General features: G+C 44.4%; 2 protein-coding genes across 3 annotated transcripts in view; both read left to right on the plus strand.

Annotated features, from left to right (window-relative positions):
- Casp6 (caspase 6) overlaps positions 1-20,430 on the plus strand; it is a 169,043-nt gene that overhangs the window by 134,964 nt on the left and 13,649 nt on the right. The gene's annotated exons all lie outside the window — the stretch shown is intronic.
- On the plus strand, positions 741-15,886 carry Pla2g12a (phospholipase A2 group XIIA). The gene is made up of 4 exons (XM_034499405.2): positions 741-1,069; positions 9,938-10,014; positions 11,279-11,444; positions 15,392-15,886. Exons 1-4 carry the CDS (start codon positions 853-855, stop codon positions 15,508-15,510), a joined length of 579 nt encoding a protein of 192 aa, XP_034355296.1. The 5' UTR covers positions 741-852; the 3' UTR covers positions 15,511-15,886.

Raw genomic sequence — 20,430 nt, forward strand, 5'->3', positions numbered from 1 at the left:
TTTTAAGGAGGGATAACTGTGAATTTGCCCTTCCTTAAAATTAGAAGCTACGAGGGAAGTGCTCTGTTTGATTGAGGAGAATTCCATCCTCAATGACCCTCAGACACTGCGCTGCTAGGATTGCAGCTGATCATAAGGTTTCCACAAGGACCCAGGAGGCAAATCCAGGCTTGGTAGGGTGCAAGGCCAAGCGGGCAGTCGTGTGTTCAAACAATTCCCTGCGCTGGACCCCAGGCCATGCCCAGAAAAGGCTGGGACTGCTGAGCTGTGAGGTTGTGCTACTGGAGTCATTCTAAATTATGGTGCCTCGGTAAAAAGGAGAGCTTTGAAAAACAAGCAAGCAAACAAACCTCACTAGAAGCCAGGAGGTAAGTGGAGCACGCTTTTAATCCCAGCAGGCAGATCTCTTGAGTTCGAGGCCAGCCTGGTCTACAGAGTTCCATAGTGAGGACAGTCAGGGCTACACAGAGACCCAGTTTTGAAAAACCAAACCAAACCAAACCAAAACCAAACAAACCAAACCAAACTCACTATAGTGTTAAAACAAAGCAATGACTATGTCGAGGGCACGGACAAGGGCGTTTTTACGACTCCACAGAGGCAGGACGCAAAGCTACGGGAGCGCTTGGGAGACCACGTGGGCGAGGAGGTCGCCACGGCACTCTCCAGGCGCCCAGGCTCCGGCGCATGCGCACTGTGCAGGCCGCGGCCGCCGGGAGCGGCGCGCGTGCCCGGGCAGGCCCACCGTTTGGCGCAGCTCAGTGACCGGGCGCGAGCTCGCGAGCGCGGAGGAGGCCGGGGCCTGAGCCGGAGCGCGCGCCGCTGCCCAGCCCGGCCGCCCCGGCCCTGCAGATGGTGGCTCTGCGGCCCGCGGCCGCCCGGGGCCCTGCGCTCCTGCTCCTGCTCCTTCTGGTCACCGTGCGGGGCCAGGAGCAGGACCAGACCACCGACTGGAGGGCCACCCTCAAGACCATCCGCAACGGCATCCACAAGATAGACACGTACCTCAACGCCGCGCTGGACCTGCTGGGCGGGGAGGACGGGCTCTGCCAGTACAAGTGCAGCGACGGTGAGCCGCCGGGGCGCCGGGTGGGAGGGGGATGGCGGAGGGACTGTGTCGGGCGGGGGAATGGGAGAATCCGTGCGGGATAAGTGGATAGGGGGACGGGTACGGAGCAAGGAAATGAAGGGACTGCTGCGGGGCAGGGGGATAGAGCGGCAAGTGTGGAGCAAGTAGATAAATGGAGGGATAAATGTGGGGCAGGTTGATACGGGGCACTTGCGGAGCAGGGGTATGGGGGACAGGTAAGGTGCAGGAAGAAAGGAGGGACACTTGCGGAGCAGGGGGCGGAGACAGGTACAGGGAAGGGGGATGGAGGGACAAGTGTGGGGCAGGGGGATGGAACGACAAGTGTGGAGCCGGTAGGTGGAGGGATACTTGTGGGGAGCAGGGGGCGGGGACAGGTACAGGGAAGCGGGGTGGGGGACAAGTGCGGGACAGGGGGATGGGGGAACAGGTGCCAGGATACATTGACTGCGTCCTCGGGTGTGGAAAGAATGAGCAGCGCTTGGAGCGTGCTGTCCTTGGGATTGAGCAAGCTGGGAACAAATGTGAGAGGTCACCTGAGTGCGCGCTCTGCACTCTGCTCTCCTTTGCGTCTGAGTTTCTCGCCCTCTTTCCCCGACATTGCACAAAGTTGCCTAAGAACTTAGTGATGTACGAAAGCTGGTAGGGAAGTGGAACAGACTGATTTTAGCGCATGTGGACACACGCACACACGCACTCACACACACACATCATATAATTGATTCAGTTAAATATATAAAGCCGAACGACAATTTAAAAGCCGTCAGTTAATAGTAAATGCTGTTTTGTTTATCTGCAAAGCTGGGTAAAATAAATTGAGGCTTTTGTATCGATTTCTGGTGTACTTGGTTTTTGAGGGCGGTATACCGCATTGAAAGGGTTCCCCTAACTTCTAGGAAACAGTCTATTAAGACTTGCAGTTTTGTTTTGCTTTGATTTTTGCGACAGGGACTCAGGTAGTCCACACTGGTATCGAACTTGGTATATAGCTGAGGCTGGCCGTCCGGGTGCTTGGATGACAGACACAAGCCACCTTATCCACCTTGTAGCTTTCCTTGGCTATCACTGTATTAGAGTTTTTCTGCTCACCCCTTTCACTGTTTTTAAGCATTCTGTTTGACTATGAGAACTTGCTTCCTGGCAGCGTAGATGGTAATAAAATCAGCGCTTAAGGTGGCAATTTGAGTGTTTGAGCTTTTTTTTTGTTGTTGTTGTTGTTGTTTTTGTGTTTGAGGGGGTGGGTGGGATGAGGCTTCTGTTTGGCAATTCAAAATGTTAGGATAGAACTTGTAACAATCGAGTTTCTTATGAGATTAGCCAAGGCTACCAGCTGAAAATCATAGGGAAATCCATGACTTTAGTGAGAAGCCCTGATTGCAGAGTTGGTAGACTTGATTTAAAAAAAAAAAAAATTCTTTTTCCTGTAAAACTGTGATGCCACCTGCAGCTTGTGAGTGTCCAGATATTCTTCACCTTTATGATAATATAAAGACCATGTCATCGAATCGATTCTAGAGATCCCACTTTGCCTCCAAAACTTATGCCTAAGAACTTCCACCAGTACGCACCAAGAAGAATATTTTCTTCCTGTTCAGTATTTTGTTCTTGTAAACTGTATTAGCAGGCTGTCGTGGGTAACAAGGAGTAAATGATAACTTTGTTAAGGCATAAATTCTAACTTAATTTCTGACCATTATGCAGACTTTAGTCTTGAGCACATGTCAGCTGTTAGCAGGTGGAGGATTCGGGCAGATGAGATTGCTGTCCCCGGAGCTTGTGTTTTGGTTGGAGAAGCAGCCAGTGAGTCTGAAGGGCTGTGTACTGTCTGTAGGTCTGCTGTGACCACTGCCTCGAGAACGAGAAATGAAAGACGACCACAGTGGTACTGGGAAGGACTGGGAGCCATTTGCCTTTCACATAGGCTGTTTCAGGACAGAAGAAGAAGAAAGTCTCGGGATTGGAAAGTAGGAGCGCTCTGTGATAATCAGGGAAAGAATGTTCCAGGAGGGAACAGTGAGGACACAGTTCCCAAGGGCACCGGCTCACAGGAAGCCAGTCAGTGTGACTGAGGAGGGTTTCTGCCTGTGGCAGTGGAAAGATGCAGCTATTATTTACAGAGACAAGGATGACTTGAAAGGTGCAGTCTTTATAAACAGCTTGAATCCCAGCTGTAGAATTGTTAACGCTGAGAACATCTCAAGACACTGTTCTGATGGGAAGGTTGCTTTACTCTTCCCTTCACTGGCTTTTATTGCCACCAATCTCCTGGGTAAGGCTGAACAGCTGAAACTCACGGATACGGCTGGTCAGTGAGCTGGGGTCTGCCCATCTCTCTTGCCCCCCGCCCCAACACTGGGGTTATACGCACACACTCGTCTGCCCAGCTATTTACTTGGGTGCTAGGGATTTGAACTCAGGTTAACGTGGCATAACAATCACCATTACCTGCCTGGACCAGCTTCCCAGCCCTTCACTTTTTTTCCTCCCTGACATCAAAGGAAATTATGTCAGAAACGTTTTCTATTTCTATTAAAAAATAGAAGCAGATTCTAAAGCATTTTCAGAATTTTGAAGAAGTTGTTCATTCCTCTAGTGATATATGTGTTAGCAGGAGCATCTGTGAGCTGTTTTGAGAATTAAAGGATAGTGGAGGTAGGGAAGCCAAAATGGGGGCTAGAGAGATGGCTCAGTGGTTAAGAGCACTGTCTGTTCTTCCTGAAGTCCTGAGTTCAATTCCCAGCAACCACATGGTGGCTCACAACCATCTGTAATGGGAACTGTAATCCTATCTGTAATGGGATGCCCTCTTCTGGTGGGTCTGCAGACAGCTACAGTGTACTCATATAAATAAAATCAATAAATCTTAAGAGTCCAGACAAAAGGTGGTGCTAATTTTGTCTTGAGTTGGCAGGAGTTGGGGTGATGAGAGAGGGTTTGTATTTGAGGTGTAACATAAATGAAGAACCTAAAGAATTGTCATTATTTGTGACTCAGGCAGAGATGGTGGAGGAGGTGATAGGAGGGGATACTGAAGTCATGTCCTTTCATTCCTGAGAAGTGTCATTTCTAAGTGTGCAAAGGGAGAGGCTGGCCAAGAGCAGACAGCACACCCCTGGGTGTAGGGTGGAGGTAGGATGTGGGCATCGGTGTTAGGTGGGTGGGTTTTGGTTGGCTATTTTTCAGTGAAGAGGAAAGGGAAAGAAGCCATCAGCTTCTAGAAATCCTAAGAATGAAGATGTTGGGACATCTGAGGAAAACAGGAAATGAATGACCTAGAGCAGTGGTTCTCAACCCCATAGGGGGTCACATATCAGATGTCCTGCATATCAGGTATTTACATTATGGTTTACAACAGTAGCAAAATTAGTTATGAAGTAGCAACAAAAATAATTTTATGGTTGAAGTCGCCACAATATGAGGAACTGTCTTAAAGTGTCACATTAGGAAGGCTGAGAACCACTGGTTTTAGGAAAAGTTATTCTCGGAGCCACATGGAGATGAACGGGTTAAGTCTCAAGTGTTGAGTTGGTGACACCAGCTGGGATCACCACTAGTTTATGCCCCACATACACAGTGGTATGTATGTGTGACACCGGCGCCACCCTCTGAGATTCTCACCTGCTGCGTTTTCTTCCAGGTGAAATGACTGAATCTGTTTCAAAGTGTTTATATCACATTTGGAAAAACTAAGGTTGAGAGGGAGGGGGAAGAGAATGATAATCCTTGTCTCAATTTTTGCAAATACTTAGGTTTTGACTGCATAGGGGGAGGAGAAAACACTAAGAAGCCGGCCACTTTCGTCAGTGGTACCGTTGTCTTATGTACTGTGGCCACAGTACATCATGATACTGTAGTTTGACGCCTGTGTTTCTTCCAAATGAGCTTCTGATTGCCTTGTAAAAGCTGGTTACTAGTGGAAATGTTTAAAGTTTTAATGTTCAGTGTCTCTTGATACTGAATATAACAATATTTTAAATAATATTTTAAATAACATTAGTACATAATTTGGCACCTGGATCAGCTAGGTATTTATTTTTTATATGTGTGAGAGTTTTGCCTGCACATATGGATGTTAGATACGTTCATCGTGCACTAAGGGAGCAGGAAAGGGCAGCAGCCTTGGAGCTGGGGTAACAGACTTTTGTGAGCCTCTCTATAGGGACCAAATCTGAGTCCTCTGCAAGAGAAGCAAAATATTAACATTATTTAAAATATTGTTATATGTAATGTTAAGAGACGCTGAACATTAAAACTTTAACTTTTTTTGGTTTTTTTCAAGACAGGGTTTCTCTGTGTAGCCCTGGCTGTCCTGGAACTCACTCTATAGACCAGGCTGGCCTCGAACTCAGAAATCCACCAGCCTCTGCCTCCCAAGTGCTGGGATTAAAGGCGTGCACCACCACTGCAGCTTTATATATGATTTGTTCTAAATAATTATGTTTTGAGTTTAATCTTATTTGTTGAGTGTGTGTCCATGTATTTAATCTTATTTTCATGGAGGCAGAGAGAGGAAGAGGGAGAAAGTACACATGAGCATGCCATGATATGAAAGTGTGGTTGGTCAGGGAACAGCTTTTGAGAAGTTGTTCTTTTCTTTCACTGCGGGATCTGAGGCTCAAACTCAGGTTTCAGATATTTCAGTATAAAGGTGAATTTAGAACTTTAAACCCCTGAGCTGTTTCAGCAAAGTAGTTACTTCTGTTTGTGGTGGATTTATTTGCTCATTCTATAGAAAGAGAACATCTTAATTTTGGCAGAGTATTTCTAATTTTCCTCATATCTAGTGATTTCTTAGGGCATTCATTGTGTGCTAGGCCTCATCTAGGGAAGGAAGACAAACCTGTTCTCCTAGAGTTATGCTGATTTGGCTCATAAACATTAGAAAAACAACCAACCTTGTGTCAGATACAGAAGGGAAGATGCTCCTAGATGGAGTGACCTTGGAGGCTGTTGGAGAGACATCAGTTGGTCTAAAGAAACCCGGAACTGACAACCTTACAAGGGCATGCCCCTGTCAGGGCGGATATTAGGGAGTCAGTTCCCAGCATTTATTTCAGCATTCTTTCCAATGTTTCATAAAAAGTAGGCATGGATATTTTTCCCCATTAATTAATTTATTTATTCGTTTTACATTCCAATCACAGTCCCTCCTCCTCCCAGTACCCCCATCACGTGTCCCCTCCCTCCCCTTCATCTTTAAGAAGGGTGAGGTTACTCCTGGGTACCAATGCAGCCTGGCACCTCAACTCACTGCAGAACTGCACATCCTCTCCCACTGATGCCAGATTGGACAGCCCAGTTACTTACGGATTTTACTCAGCATTGCCACCCTCCCTCTGCAGGAAGCACTTGCATGTCTGACATGGCCTCTCTCCTTTTACCCATGGAGTTTCTGACCCCAGTCCTCTGCTTCTCCATAGTGGGCATAGTTACTTGGTATCCTTTTCTAACTTCATTTGCTTCTGGTCATTCTCTTGCTTAACAGTATCTCAGTATGAAGAAAGTGTCTGTGCGTGTTGGTGGATGCTAGCATCCCTATGTTTTGTCACTACAGTCATCAAGGGTCAGGGAGCTTTTATACAGCTTGGAAATGAAGACAGTTTAGATCAGATTAGTTTATAAAGGGAAGGAAAGATGGAAGAACTGTATGAACAGGAAAGGAAATACATTCCTAGTTTTAAAAGGAAAAAACTGACAGATAAGCAGATATTAGAAGTGCACACACCTCCTTGCTTTGCATCAGCTGTCTGAGGGTGATAACGTCTGGACGTGAATGGTAACAGAAATCTGCAGACTTGTAGGTGGGAAGGGGAATGAACCTGTCTCCGATCAAGCAGAAACATAGGACAAGCTGTCATTTTAAAATAACAAGCCTGTTTTCCATCAGCTTCCTGATGGGTTTTTAGGTGATGTGCTTCTGAATTGAAAACAGTTGTTAACCTGAAAAACTACATATATAGTACATACCCTCTTTCTGGATTTGAACACACTATATAGTGTATTTGTAGTGCTTCTTAAAAAGAGTATTAATAGTCTGGCTCATTGGTTTATGTATATCTCTAGAGCTGTGGTTCTTGACCTTCGTAATGCTGTGATCCTTTAATACAGTTCATGTTGTAATGACCCCAACCATAATGTTTTTGTAATTTTGCCACTGTTATGAATCATAATATAAATATCTGATATGGAGAATATCTGATGTGTGACCCCTGTGAAAAAGCCAGTCAACCCCAAAGGAGTTGAGACCCAAAGATTGAGAACCACTGCACCAGAGGTTTGTGAGCGTTTGAAATCACTCACTGTTAAAACCTGCTCAAGAGAAAGCTTTATACGAATGCATAAGGAACTGGAGTGTGTTTCCCAGGAATGCTTTGCCAGTTCAGCCTTGCTTCTGCTATGGCTTGAGTATGGCTTGTCCCTCCGTTGAAAGATGCAGTACTGAGAGATGCAGAGGACTCTGCCCTCATGAATTGATCATGTCTGATCTGTGTCTACTTCATGGATCAATAGGGTTATCTTGTGACTGAGTATGCAGTAAAGCCTGTTTGGCTGCTTTCTCTCACTCTGGTCTCTACTCACGTGATGCTTTGATCTTTGAGAGGATGAAGCCAGCGAGAAAGTCATAGTTAGATGTAACTCCTGGACTTTGGATCTGAAGTATGAGCCAAAATAAACCGCCTTTAAAAAAATTACCTTGGCCCTTGTGATATTAGCAACAGGAAATAGCCTGGGCTGGAGGTGTAGCCTAGTCCTAGAGTTCTGGCCTCACATTTGCAAGGCCCTGAGTTCAGTCAGACCCCAGCACTGTAAGTAAGTAAGTAAATAAATAAATAGATAGATAGACCCCAGCACCGTAAGTAAGTAAGTAAATAGATAGATAGATAGATAAATAATAAACTAAGGCATCTGCCTTCTTATGCAGAGCTTTAAACCATAGATAAAAATGTGTCATTTCTCATGATAGTCCCATGGGAGCAGAGTCACAGCTGGCTGAGTGGTCTCCCAAAGGGCTAGATTAACATCATGACTGCTGCTAGTGGGAACCCATCTCAGTAAGATGCTGCTTGCCCCAGTTCAGATTATTATCTATGTATGGCTCAAATTTGTGACTCCAGGTCATACTGGGCAGATAGCTGGAGATGTAAAGCTTATTAAACAATGGCAGATGATGAAGTGAATCCAACGAAATAGAATTCAACAACCCTGTAACAGGTCTAAAAACTTAATAACAGAAATGCTGAAATTCTACAAGTAGGTATATTTATTTATATTTATACTTATATTTTGATTTTGATTTTTTTTTTTTTTGAGACTGGGTCTTTGTATATAGTCCTGACTGTCCTGGAATGCACTATGTAGATGGGGCTGGCCTTGAACTCAGCCTGCATCTGGCTCCTGAGTGCTGAGATTAAAGGCCTGCACCACCACGCCCAGCTAGGAGTAGATGTTTTAAAAGTTTTAGGAAGTACTTTTTTTTTTTTTTTTTGCTGCCATTTGATAGTTTAGGCCTGAGGTACAGCTTCCATGAGCTGTGTTAAAATGAATGTTCTATCACTTCAATCATCATATATAATGATTAAGTTTTACAGTTTATTTATTCATGTGTGTATGATGTGTGTGTATGGTGTATGTGTATGGGTGTATGCATCCCACAGTGTGTGTGTGGAAATCAAGAGGACAACTTGTGGGAACCGGTTCTCTTTATCATATGGGTTGGGGGTGGGGTTGAACTTAGGTAGTTAAGCTTGGTAACAGATACTTTACCAGCTAAGCCATCTTGAGGGCCCCTGACTGCCATATTTTACAGCAATGTAACAAGCTAGAAGCGGTCAGTGTTTGTAGGCCAGTAAATGAAGGCCCAGGAAACTCAAAAGACTGAAGAGTAAACATCGATAGTGTTTACTTATAACAAATGTCACAGACGTCATAGGGATTAACCTTCGTCTGCCCAGTGCCCATGGATCTGACTATCTGTCAACAGCATTCATTAAAAATGTAACTACATGTAGAAGCTATGCTAGGCACGGAGCATGTACAACAGAGAGAGGCCTGCCTCAGTTTATATTTCAGTATGGAGAACCAAATAGTAAATGAAGTAGGCAGATTAATGGCATGGTGTGTTAGAAACCATCCCAGTCAGAAGTATCACCAGGAAAAGCCTTGCTTAACCGTGAATGTTTTCCTGCCTGGGTTACTCTCATGAATGCCATGATCTAGGTGCCCTATGAATAGACTTTATTAGTCTATTCTTCATCCCTGCATTCATGAAAGAGTTGGCTGCAGGGAGTGGAGGCCGAATCTATCTATGGTCCTATCGTGCCCTGCAGTGTACTAAAAGTATTAGATTGCCATTGCATGGCCTTGTCTTTCTTAGATTAGGCTTTAGCTAAACACCGTTTAGTTGATGGGTATTGAGCTTTTTGTGGAATGGAAACATACATCACTTAGCAGCCTAGCAGGTTTTCACCTCTGAAACTCAAGCATTGGATGTGCAGGAAGGCAGTGTTGATCTTTGGTTTGTGTGATGCAGTATTGTGCACACCTTTGAAGTCTTCTGTGGTCCATCATAAGCTTTGACAGTGTATGCTTATAGTAATGACCTTCATGAAAGCTTCACATCTGTGTATGTCCTGCACATTTGCATATGTTTATGTTCTTCACAAACTAAAAGTAATCCAATGATCAAGCACTCCAGAACTCATCAGAGTAAATACATCATTCTTCATGTTTGGTCAAAATAAGTCCTAGACATCTTCACGGCTAGTCAAGCACATTGTGTGCCTTTACAAATATGTATTCTACTTCTTTCATATTTTAAACTAAATGTGACATCATTTGTATTTTATATAGGATCAAAGCCTGTTCCACGCTATGGATATAAACCATCACCACCAAATGGATGTGGGTCTCCATTGTTTGGTGTTCATGTAAGTAGTTTTTTTTTTTTTCTTTGATAAGCTTTGTGACTGTTAGTCTAATATTTTTAGTAATCCGAGACATAAGTGTTTCCTCAGGCTCTAATAACTTTGTTTATAGAACAATTGCATTTATTATTGTTTTCTGATAAAACACATTTAACAACTAAACAATATCAAATGGGTTTAAAATAATGATTTAATTTTTATTTTGTATAAGTATGACATAAATGATAGTTTCTAATTATCACACACATACCTTGAATTTTAAAGTGCAAAGTAATACTGGTTAGGGAGGGGAGACGTGGACGAGGCTTGTTTTCTGTGTAAAACAAGGCCAGGTGAGGCACAGCCTAGGGATTGCAGCAGATTCTTGGGTGGACTAGACAAGCCAGGAGTCACTGGTGGAGGGAGGTTATAAAAACAATTCCTGCCTGCCAGTGTTGTGTCAGTTAATTAAAATAACTAAAGCTAAGTTACAGATTCAAAGTAATGCTATCTCTTGAAAATGAAAAAAAAAAATACCTACAGTTAAAAACAAACAAACCACCGTTTGAATTTCACAGAAAGTACATTTATTTGGAGGAAGGATCACAAAATACTTTGAAAATCTGAAGATCATAAAAGCCCTTGAGATTTCTTTTAATGTTCTTAGGCTTGTTATTTGTAAAGCTATGCTTTGGGGGCTGAAGGGATGGCTCAGTGGTAAGGTGCTTTTGTGTAGGCATGAGCCCTTGAGTCCCCATGTCCATATGCATGCCAGGCATGGCTGCATGTGTCTGTGACCCTAGTGTGGGGGGGGATGGAGACAGGCAGAGCCTCAAAGCTCTCTGGATAATCAGTGTAGTCAAAACAGTGGTCTTCAGTAGCTCAGTGAGAAACTTTATCTCAGGGTAGTGAGGCAGACAGCAATAGAAGAAGACACTCCTCTGGCTGCCCTCCTGTGCCCCCCGGCAAGTCCCCCAAATGAATAAATAAAGCAAAAAAGAAAGTCAGTCAGTTGAGCATTGTGTTTCGGATAGTTATAAGTTGTGAAAGTTACTGACAGTTAACTAACTGCAGACTAGAGGAGTGAGTGTGGCTGACACAGTTACATGGCTGAGAATGGCTAAGGAGAATGGGGAGATTCCAATATAGGAAACATTTATAGGCAGACTTGGGTTTGGGGATTGTCTATAGCAGTTGTCATTTACTTCTATGGAGTCCATTTGAATGCATCACTTATGCCAGGAGCTTTGCATCTTACTGACAACAATCTATCCAATGCATCTCACAGCTGAACATTGGCATCCCTTCCCTGACCAAGTGCTGCAACCAGCACGACAGGTGCTATGAGACGTGCGGGAAAAGCAAGAACGACTGTGACGAGGAGTTCCAATACTGCCTCTCCAAGATCTGCAGAGATGTGCAGAAGACACTCGGACTAGCTCAGAACGTCCAGGGTAAGGGTGGCCTGCTGGCCGGGCTCGGAGAGGTTCTCATAGTGCAGCGAACACACGATCAGAAGAGAAGCGTGCCAGTCGAGCCTTCTCATAGGCATTGGCTGGCACGCTACAGCTGCTCCCTTTGCCTGCAGTCAGGAGCTAGCTGATCATTTTTGTAATCTAAAATTACACACAGCCACAAAAGCAAAGTGTTCAGAAGGAATATCTGAGGCAGAGAAGGGAAGAGTTCATCTCCCTTAGATTTGTAGATCTCATCACTCAGAAACTAAATGCGGAAGCCTTGGAGCAGGTTGTCGTAGTCCACTTGGGACTGTGATAAGGTGCAATAGACTTAGGTCGGTCATAGACAACAAGTAATTCAGGAGGCTAGGGATTACACGACGAAGGCACGAGCAGTCGGCATCCGGCAAGTTTCTCTGCTTTGTTTATAGAGCACACCTTCGAGTTGTGTCGTGAGACATGGGGGAAAGGACTAGGCGGCTCTCTGGGATTCCGTGTAGTTTGTCTGCACTTCCGCTCTGTTGCAGTAATGGGGATTACACTGAGTGTCTTGAGTGTTAGACAAGCCTGGCTGCTGAGCTATGTCTGACAGTTAACCGTTTTTAATGTGACTTATCCCATTCATGAGGGTACTACCCCGATGACCCAGTCACTTCCCTGAGTCCCTCTTACCCTAATTTCTTTACTTCGGAGGTTAGGACTTCAACAGATAATTCTTAGAGGAACAGAGACATTCATATAGCATTCATATAGACAGACAGTCATAGCACAGTGAATTTTAGTGTGTAGTACAGCTCTTAGATTGATGGCTCATGTGCCTGTAACCCCAGATCAGGAGGCTGCATGTTGCTTGGCTTTTCCTGGGGATGTGTAAAGAACGATGTTTATATTAGATAGAGCACCAATAACAGACCAAAGAAACAATCACATCAAAGTCCAGCTTCTAAACCAGTGAGTTCATTGACGGAACCTACAGGAGCTCAAGTGACTCAGAAACAGCTACATCACCTCAACTTGCACTCTAGCATGGGGGATGAGGACTTGGGAAACTTGCTTCATTAGAGCCCTGCCTTAGTTAGGGTTTCCAGTGCTGTGAAGAGACACCATGACCAAGGAAACTCTTAAAACAGACAACATTTAATAGGGGCTGGCTATTAACAGGTTCAGAGAATTCAGTCCATTGTCATCATAGCAGGAAGCATGGTAGTGTCCAGGCAGACATGGTGCTGGAAAAGGAGACGAGTTCTTCTACATGTTGTTCTGAAGGTAAACAGGAGAAGACTGACTACCAGGCAGCTAGGAGGAGGGTCTCAAAGCCCACCCCACAGTGACAGACTTCCTCCAAGAAGGCCACACCTCCTAATCCTGCCACTCTCTGGACCAAGCCCCAACCTCCCACCCACCTGTGTACATGTATATCCTTAGGGGCAAGAAGAGCTGGGATATATGTGGGAAAGGTGCTGGAGCCTGAGGGAGGGAATAATAACAGCCTCTCTCCTGTTACCTCAGACCTGGCTAACACTATATTGTTTTGATTATTTATGGTCATGACTTTAATACCAAGGCATTCTGTGGGTCACCACAGTGGCCTCTCTCCATGACGACAGTCAGGTCAGGTCCAGAGGACTTCACCCTTTCACATTCTTTCTGTTCTTTCTCTTATTTATTTATTTATTTATTTATTTATTTATTTATATATCTCCTGAGCCTTGGAGAGGTGAATGTGAGTGTGTTTGCATGTATATGTACACACACTCAGTTATTTTCTGAGCAATGCATCTCTCTGCCATTACAGTAGAGACTTACCCTCAGTATTTGAGACTCACCAGTAAGCAGTACTCACTGTAAAAATAAGCTTTTCTCCGTGACTGAAGCAGACAGCAGCAAAAATATGTGGGCAAAACAAGAATGAACATTTAATTGTCAATGTAACAAAACAGTAGCAGTCCTCTCCTGAGTACAGCCTGCAGTTTCCCCAGGACTTTGCCTTGTCTTAAATACCATGCATTAGTTCCCTCGTATGTGACAGGCATTAAGTCTGATCAGAAAGTAGTTGGCTGTGCCCATAACAAGTGTACCACATAGTTCCCCAGCAAGCTATCATCTTCTGGCACTACAAATGTCCGCGGATGGGGAAGAAGCTTCTAGATTGCTGTCAGCCTGATTTCATCATGTCCTATAACCCCAGCAATAGGGACTCACTATCCGGTTATGGCATGTGACAAGAGCAACGGCAACAGAACTGATTCCATCCAGGGCCAGCTTGGTGAGCCAGTAAATTTATAGGTGCATCTCATAGAGACATGGGTGATGGTGTAAAGCACCAGTTCTATTGAAAGTCCTACCCTAGAGCAGGTGGTGACTCATGAAAGCTAAGTCACTGGAGTCCCAGCTGCCGGTCAACCTTGTCATAAGGCGAACTGAAGTCTCTGTGGAAATGTAAGTCACTGTTCAACAAGTATTTATAAGACTCTCCTTCTGTGAGGCAAAGAATATACACTAAAGTCAGAAGATAAGTGGCAAAGAGAAAGCCAGAAAAGAAAGCTAACATTTTTTATGCATTTTCCTTAAAATATGCTAAATAATGTAGTTTTCTTTTGGTGCTCACAAAAGATGGGATTCATTCCAGTATCTTTCAGGGAAGAAAAGTGAGGACAGGAACGTGTCTCAAGTTGACTCTCTCACTCTGAAGCCTGTGCGCTGTCTGTTGACTGCTCTAGCTAGTCAGCCTCATGCTGTAGCTCTGGCTCTAAAGTCCCAGGAAGTCCAGGAAGGAGCTCTCTGCCTCACATGAGCCTGGATTCACTGCTTACACCCACTAGCGCGCTTTTGGCTACAGTAGCCAACTGAGGTGCAGGTGGATGGATTTCTTGTTTTCTTACCTAAAAAGGACACAGAAGTATAGGCAGGTGATGTTCTCCAGAGATGACTGTGTACAGTAATGGCAGGCTTTTGGAGAACTTTAAAAGGGATGATTCTTCCTTAATGTGAATATTTGACAAAAAGTATTTTGGCTGCTGGAAGCTATTTTTAGTTCAGCTCTATGAAGGTAGTTCCTTAGAATAGAAGTAAGTTGATAACCTTTTTATAGTTTTAGTTTTTTAAAAACCTACCAGGAGTAATTACCTCTGATTCCCATGAGTATCCATCCCCCATCTCGAAGCCCAGTTTTAGAACTGGTCAAAGAAAGAGACTGGGTTCCATTTAGTATGAGTGTCTTTTGTAACATGTGACCAGTTCTTAGAGGCCACCGGTCATAGTGATGCCTTGAGGTCTCCGAAATTTTTTTGTTTTTAATTTTTCTATTACATTTGTGTATGCTTGCATACCACAGTGCAGAAGTCAGAGGACGTAGCTTTTGTGTGTGTGTGTTGGGGGGGGCGGGGGCTCTCCTTCACCATGGGATTGAATTCAGGGCATTGTGCTTGGCAGCAGGTACCTTTGTTCACTGAGCCATGTCTCGAGCCCCCAGCGTTAATGAAGACTGAGGGTACAGCCTCACTCTGCAGTAACAGATTTCTTCCTGTCATGTAAGCACCATGGTTGTCAGACATCTTTATTGTGGTTAAATCTTTCAGCTAAAAGGAAACTAACACTGACGATCCGATTTGTGTTTCATAAAGATTTCTCTACAAAAATTATCTGAGCATTCAAAACCAAGTATGCACACTGCACACGCGTGCGCGCGCCCACACACACACACGCACACGCACACGCACACGCACACGCACGCACGTGCACATCCCATGGAAAAGAAACTAAAATGGAATCTGCAGGTTACGCTGCTGGTGTGAGGGCTGGGCTGACTTTGACCCACTACATGTTTGTGTGCCTGCTGCCATGTGTGGCCATGTGCTTAGCAGGTGATAGAGGAGGGGACTGAGCTGGGGACTGAGTGATGCCTGACACCTGCCCAGCGGTGACAACACATCTGTACTCTGCAGCTTGTGAGACAACGGTGGAGCTGCTCTTTGACAGCGTCATCCATTTAGGCTGCAAGCCATACCTGGACAGCCAGCGGGCTGCATGCTGGTGTCGTTATGAGGAAAAAACAGATCTGTAACGAAGCCCCGGACAGCTGGAGAGCAGGCGGGAACGGAGGACAATCCTTGCCAAAGATCTGATGCTTCCACAGCCTAATGCCTTAGTGTTTTGGGGTTTTTTTTGTTTTTGTTTTTGTTTTTTGTGATGGGTCATTTTGAGACCTTACTAGACTGTCTCTTGATTTTAAAACCTCAAAGTGAGACGGGTAGGTACCAGGAAGAAGCAGAGGGAAGAGCATGCTTGGAATTGGGAGCGAGCAGGACATGTAAGAGCATGCCTTCCTGGGCCCCCCTGTCTCAGTGGCTCCCCAAACTGGGAAGAAAAGCCTCAAGCCCATGTGACTTGGTTTTCATCGCTGTACTTAACAATAAAAATGAAAGCAACTGTAAAATTCATTGTAAGGACTTTTCAGCATTATTTTATTTTGAAATAGAGGACAATCTTCCCTTAGGACTGTTACTTATTTTGGAATTTCAAATATACATTCATGCCCAGAGAAACTATTATTTCTCCATTTTAATTATACATAACATGTTGTTTCTCTGGAGCTCACTAAGGTAGGTATAAATATGTTACCCATAACCACAAGGTTTCCAGGTGTGAATCTCTTGTACAGTTGGAATCACTGGTTGATACTTCTCTCGAGAGACAACCCAGGGCATCTGAGTATTGTGATGTGCACAACATTCAGAATCCCAGCACTCCTGTCTCACAAACCGCTTACAGCAAACGTCATCTCTTGATGGGTTTAACGAGCCAAATCTGTGCACTATACGCTGCCAAGTTATCCCTGTTCCTCATCATATTCTGGAGTATCGTTAAAAGTCTGACATTTTCTAATGGCGGTATTAATAAAAGCTATTCTTGATAATAATGTTTTTTTCTTGATTATCTCCTGAGAGTGTTTTCAAGTCTTTAATTGTGGAATCAAAGAAGATTCAAAAGGTAAAGTAGAAAGAACCATCTTTGGTAGATCTCTCACTTACACTGAGAGTTAACCAGTGTGAAAACAAATCCCAGAAAACGGAGGCAGTCTCTTAAAATGTCGATGACTATTGGAAATGGTCTAATGGCCTCAGGATGTTCGGCTATACTGGTCACTGACTGCTGATTTCCCTATCCCAGACACTAAACTAGGTTTACCTTTGCAGTAACACATAGCTAGAAATGCAAGGTAAGCTGCCTGTAATGTCAGAAAAGAAGACAAAGGTAAGTGGTTCTTTGTAAGTCATGACAGGTGGTACCGGGCGGAAGAAAGCGCATTCTGAGGAAAGGGCTGCGTTCTTGGCCTTGAATATGCATCGCTAGGTCCAGCTGGATCTCTTCTCTCGAAGGTGAGATGAAGGCAGCCACCCTAAAGCATACCTATCTTCATTAGTCAAGAACAAGGATGTGCCTGGTGCCCACGTAAAAATGCCTGGGACCCTTAATTGATACTTTCTGGAGGGGGAATGAAACAGGCTAAAAATATGTTCCTACACATACTGCATTACATTGTTTAAAAGATACAGAAATATATATATATATATATATATATATATATATATATATATATATATATATATATGGCTGGATAGGTGGCTCAGTAATTACGAGCACTCACTAATCTTGCAGAAGACCCAGGTTGTTTCCAGTACCCACAAGCATCTGTAAACTCCAACTCCAGGTAATCAGCCCTTTTGACTTCTGTAAGCACTAGGCAATGCAAGTTGTACAACACTCTCATACACATAAATCTGAAAGTTTGTCTTAAACAGAAATTTAGAAGTAATAGATACTAACAGTAAAGCTATCAGTGAATGAAAATAATCAAAAGGAGGGACATGCTGGCGCCAAGGTGTGGGGGAGGAGGAGGGTTATTGTAGATAACAGGGAGAGTGGAGCCAGAGGCTGGCACATCTGGGAGAGTCCAGAGTAAACATAACTCCCAGCCAGGCCAAGTGAGAAGCAGGTGAGGGAAGAGCCAGGAGAGTCAAGGATGGTGAAATGGCCAGGTAGCCAAACTGGCTGGATTACATAGGGAAAGGCAGCCCAGCCTCTGGGCTGGAGAAGTTTAGGGTAGGGGTTGGGGATGCCAGCCATTCTCTGTAACAGGTAGGGACTAGAGGATGATGGGAGAACCTGGTGGCCAGGTCCGCTTTGACATGTTATATAGGCACCTTGGCCATTTGTGCCAAGTGTGAGATGTAACAGTCTGCCTCACTTTCGTGTGCTAGCTACAGTGATACTGTTCTTTTTTTTTTTTTAAATAAATTTATTTATTTAATGTATATGAGTACACTGTCCAACCTTCAGACATGTCAAAGAGGGCATCAGATCCCATTACAGATGGTTGTGAGCCACCATGTGGTTGCTGGAAATTGAACTCAGGATCTCTGGAAGAGCAGTCAGTGCTCTTAACCACTGAGCCATCTCTCCAGCCCAGTGATACTATTCTTAATGATTTTGGATTACTTCTTTTTTCTTTTCTTATCTAAAATTTAGTCATTCATTCATTCATGTGTATGGGTGTTTGGTCTCCATGGTGTTTGGTCTCATGTGTATGCCTGGTGTCCGCAGAGGACAGAAGAGGGCAGCAGTATCCCTGGAGCTGGAGTTATAGCTGATGGTGAATGGCAATATGAGTGTTGGGAATTGAACCTGAGATCTTCTGGAAGACTATCTGGTGCTCTCTCTCCAGCCTCTAGATTTTTTTTTATTATTATTTCATATCTATAGCATCTTTCAAAACCTTGTTGACAACTTTACTTCACTGATTCTCGGGCTTCTCTCCCTGTGCCAGAGTTCTGAGAAAAACCAAAAGAGGAAAGGATTTTTATCCCTGGTCACTGTCCACTGTTACTGGGCCTGGCGAGATGAAGGTAGAGGGTTTATAGCTCACAGAGGAGAGACAGGGAGGGGCTGAGGACAAGACACACCCTTGGGGGGAGTCCTCCACCTTGGACAGTTTTCTATCAAATCCCAGCAATTTATCCAGCTGTGAGTTGACTGCTGTTTTGCTGTAGTTATGCCATTGGCACCCTCATGTTCCAGTGACAGCCTTAGCAGGGTCAGCAGGTGAGGAACAGGCTGGATCCGATGGTAACACACACTGTCTTAAGTGGAAGAGTCAGAATCCTAGAAATTTAGTGTTAATGTGATTTCTATAAGGAAAACAAATTGGAGGGTTGGCAGAGTTAGCACTGGAAATTGAGCAAAGTATGATTTTCCAATTATTTAGAATATATTCCCTGTGTGTGTTTCATTCCTAGCATAGGTGACAAGCAGAGCCTTTTTTTGGGATACTAAATTCCATAAAAATGAATAGTCAAGTATGTGGCCAGTCCCTCCTGACAGCCAGCTTTTGGTCTCTGTTGGATCTGGTGTGGTATACTTGTTTTGCTTTTTTGTCTTCCAGCTACAGGGGAGGGAGCTTGCTAGGGTTCCAACTAGAGGCTGTCTGGCAGGAATGTGCACCAGACTCATGGAAGTGGACCTCAGCCACTTAGCGTTGACAGTGCTTGCTTTTAAAGTCTAAAATGATGCATTTGTCATGTGTACATAAGTCATTGCAGCTTGGATAGAAAACATGGCTAATATTTGAGCACTTGGTCGGCAGCTAATGGTGCTGTCTAGGGTTGTGGAATCGTTAGAGGGTGGGGCTAGAACTGGAGGAAGTGAGTCACTGACTGGAGGCTGAGCCTTTAGCACTATACCCCAGGCCTGCTTCTGCTTTGGATCTGTAATGTCCACAAAGGCCCAGGTATTGAGGGATTGGTCCCCCAGTCCAGGCCATTATCGAAGGTCTTGGACGTGAAGAGGACACTGGGGCTTGCTATGAGGTAAGTATCCTCTGTCGAATACCCTTACCAGGCCGTGCTGCGTTGTCTCATCCCCCAGAGCACTGGGCCACCCAATTGGACTGACTTAGGTTGGGTTTTATTGCTGTGAAGAGACACCATGACCATGGCAACTCTTCTTGTTTGTTTGTTTGTTTTTCCAGACAGGGTTTCTCTGGGTTTCTTCTGCTATCCTGGGCTTGCTTTGTAAACCAGGCTAGCCTTGAACTCACAGAGATCTGCCTGCCTCTGCTGGATTAAAGGTGTGGGCTATGGCACCCAGCTATCAGGGCAGCTGTTATAGAGAAAAACATTGATTTCAGGTTGATTTATCTAATAGAGGAATAGGCTGCAAACCAATACAAAAATTGATTGAATGTCAAGTTAGATGAAATGTTACTTCAAAATCCATAATTACAGTTAGATGTGTACAATATACCTCCACCTCTCTGGAGGCTGGGGCAGGATAATGGGTTTGAGGCCAGCCTGGGATACAAAGGGAGACCCTATCTCAAAATAATTAATTAAAATAAAACACCACAAAATAATGAAATCCCTTTAATTACATACAATATAAAAGTAATGGTGTCTGGAGAGATGGCTCAGAAGTTAAATATGCTTGCTGCTCTTTCAGAGGGTTTGATTGGGCAGCTCACAGCCACCTCTAACTCCTGCTCTAGGACCCTACTCCTCAGGATTCTATGGGCACATGTAAACGTGCACACATAGGCGTACAGGAGTGTGTGTGTGTGAGAAAGAGAGAGAGAGGGAGAGGGAGAGGGAGAGAGAGTAGTACAGCAGGTGTGATTGTGCCTATATTTAATCCTAGTACTTGGGAGGGGAGGCAGGATAATCACAAGTCCAAGGCCAGTGTGAGTTATATTGGAAGATCATGTTTCAAAAGGGGAAAAGTAATACAGTGTCTTGAGATAAGAAGGTAACATAGCCAGACAAACAGTCCCTTTTATCTGCTCCTTTCAAATAAGTGGAAGGCCAGCCATTCTGGGATCCTGAGATATAGGTGCATTGTCAGGACTCAGATAAATGATGAAAGTCATATCCAAAGCATAGGCACTCTTGGGAGTCAGACAAACCATTCAAACCAGCAAGGTTGGTCCTGA

This window comes from Arvicanthis niloticus, chromosome 4 (assembly GCF_011762505.2).
Source record: "Arvicanthis niloticus isolate mArvNil1 chromosome 4, mArvNil1.pat.X, whole genome shotgun sequence".
Classification (NCBI taxonomy): Eukaryota; Metazoa; Chordata; class Mammalia; order Rodentia; family Muridae; genus Arvicanthis; species Arvicanthis niloticus.

Coding starts and splice junctions, on each gene's coding strand:
- Pla2g12a (XM_034499405.2), top strand. CDS start 853: ATGGTGGCTCTGCGGCCCGCGGCCGCCCGGGGCCCTGCGCTCCTGCTC. Junction 1,070..9,937: donor CCAGTACAAGTGCAGCGACG/GTGAGCCGCCGG, acceptor TATTTTATATAG/GATCAAAGCCTGTTCCACGC. Junction 11,445..15,391: donor ACTAGCTCAGAACGTCCAGG/GTAAGGGTGGCC, acceptor TGTACTCTGCAG/CTTGTGAGACAACGGTGGAG.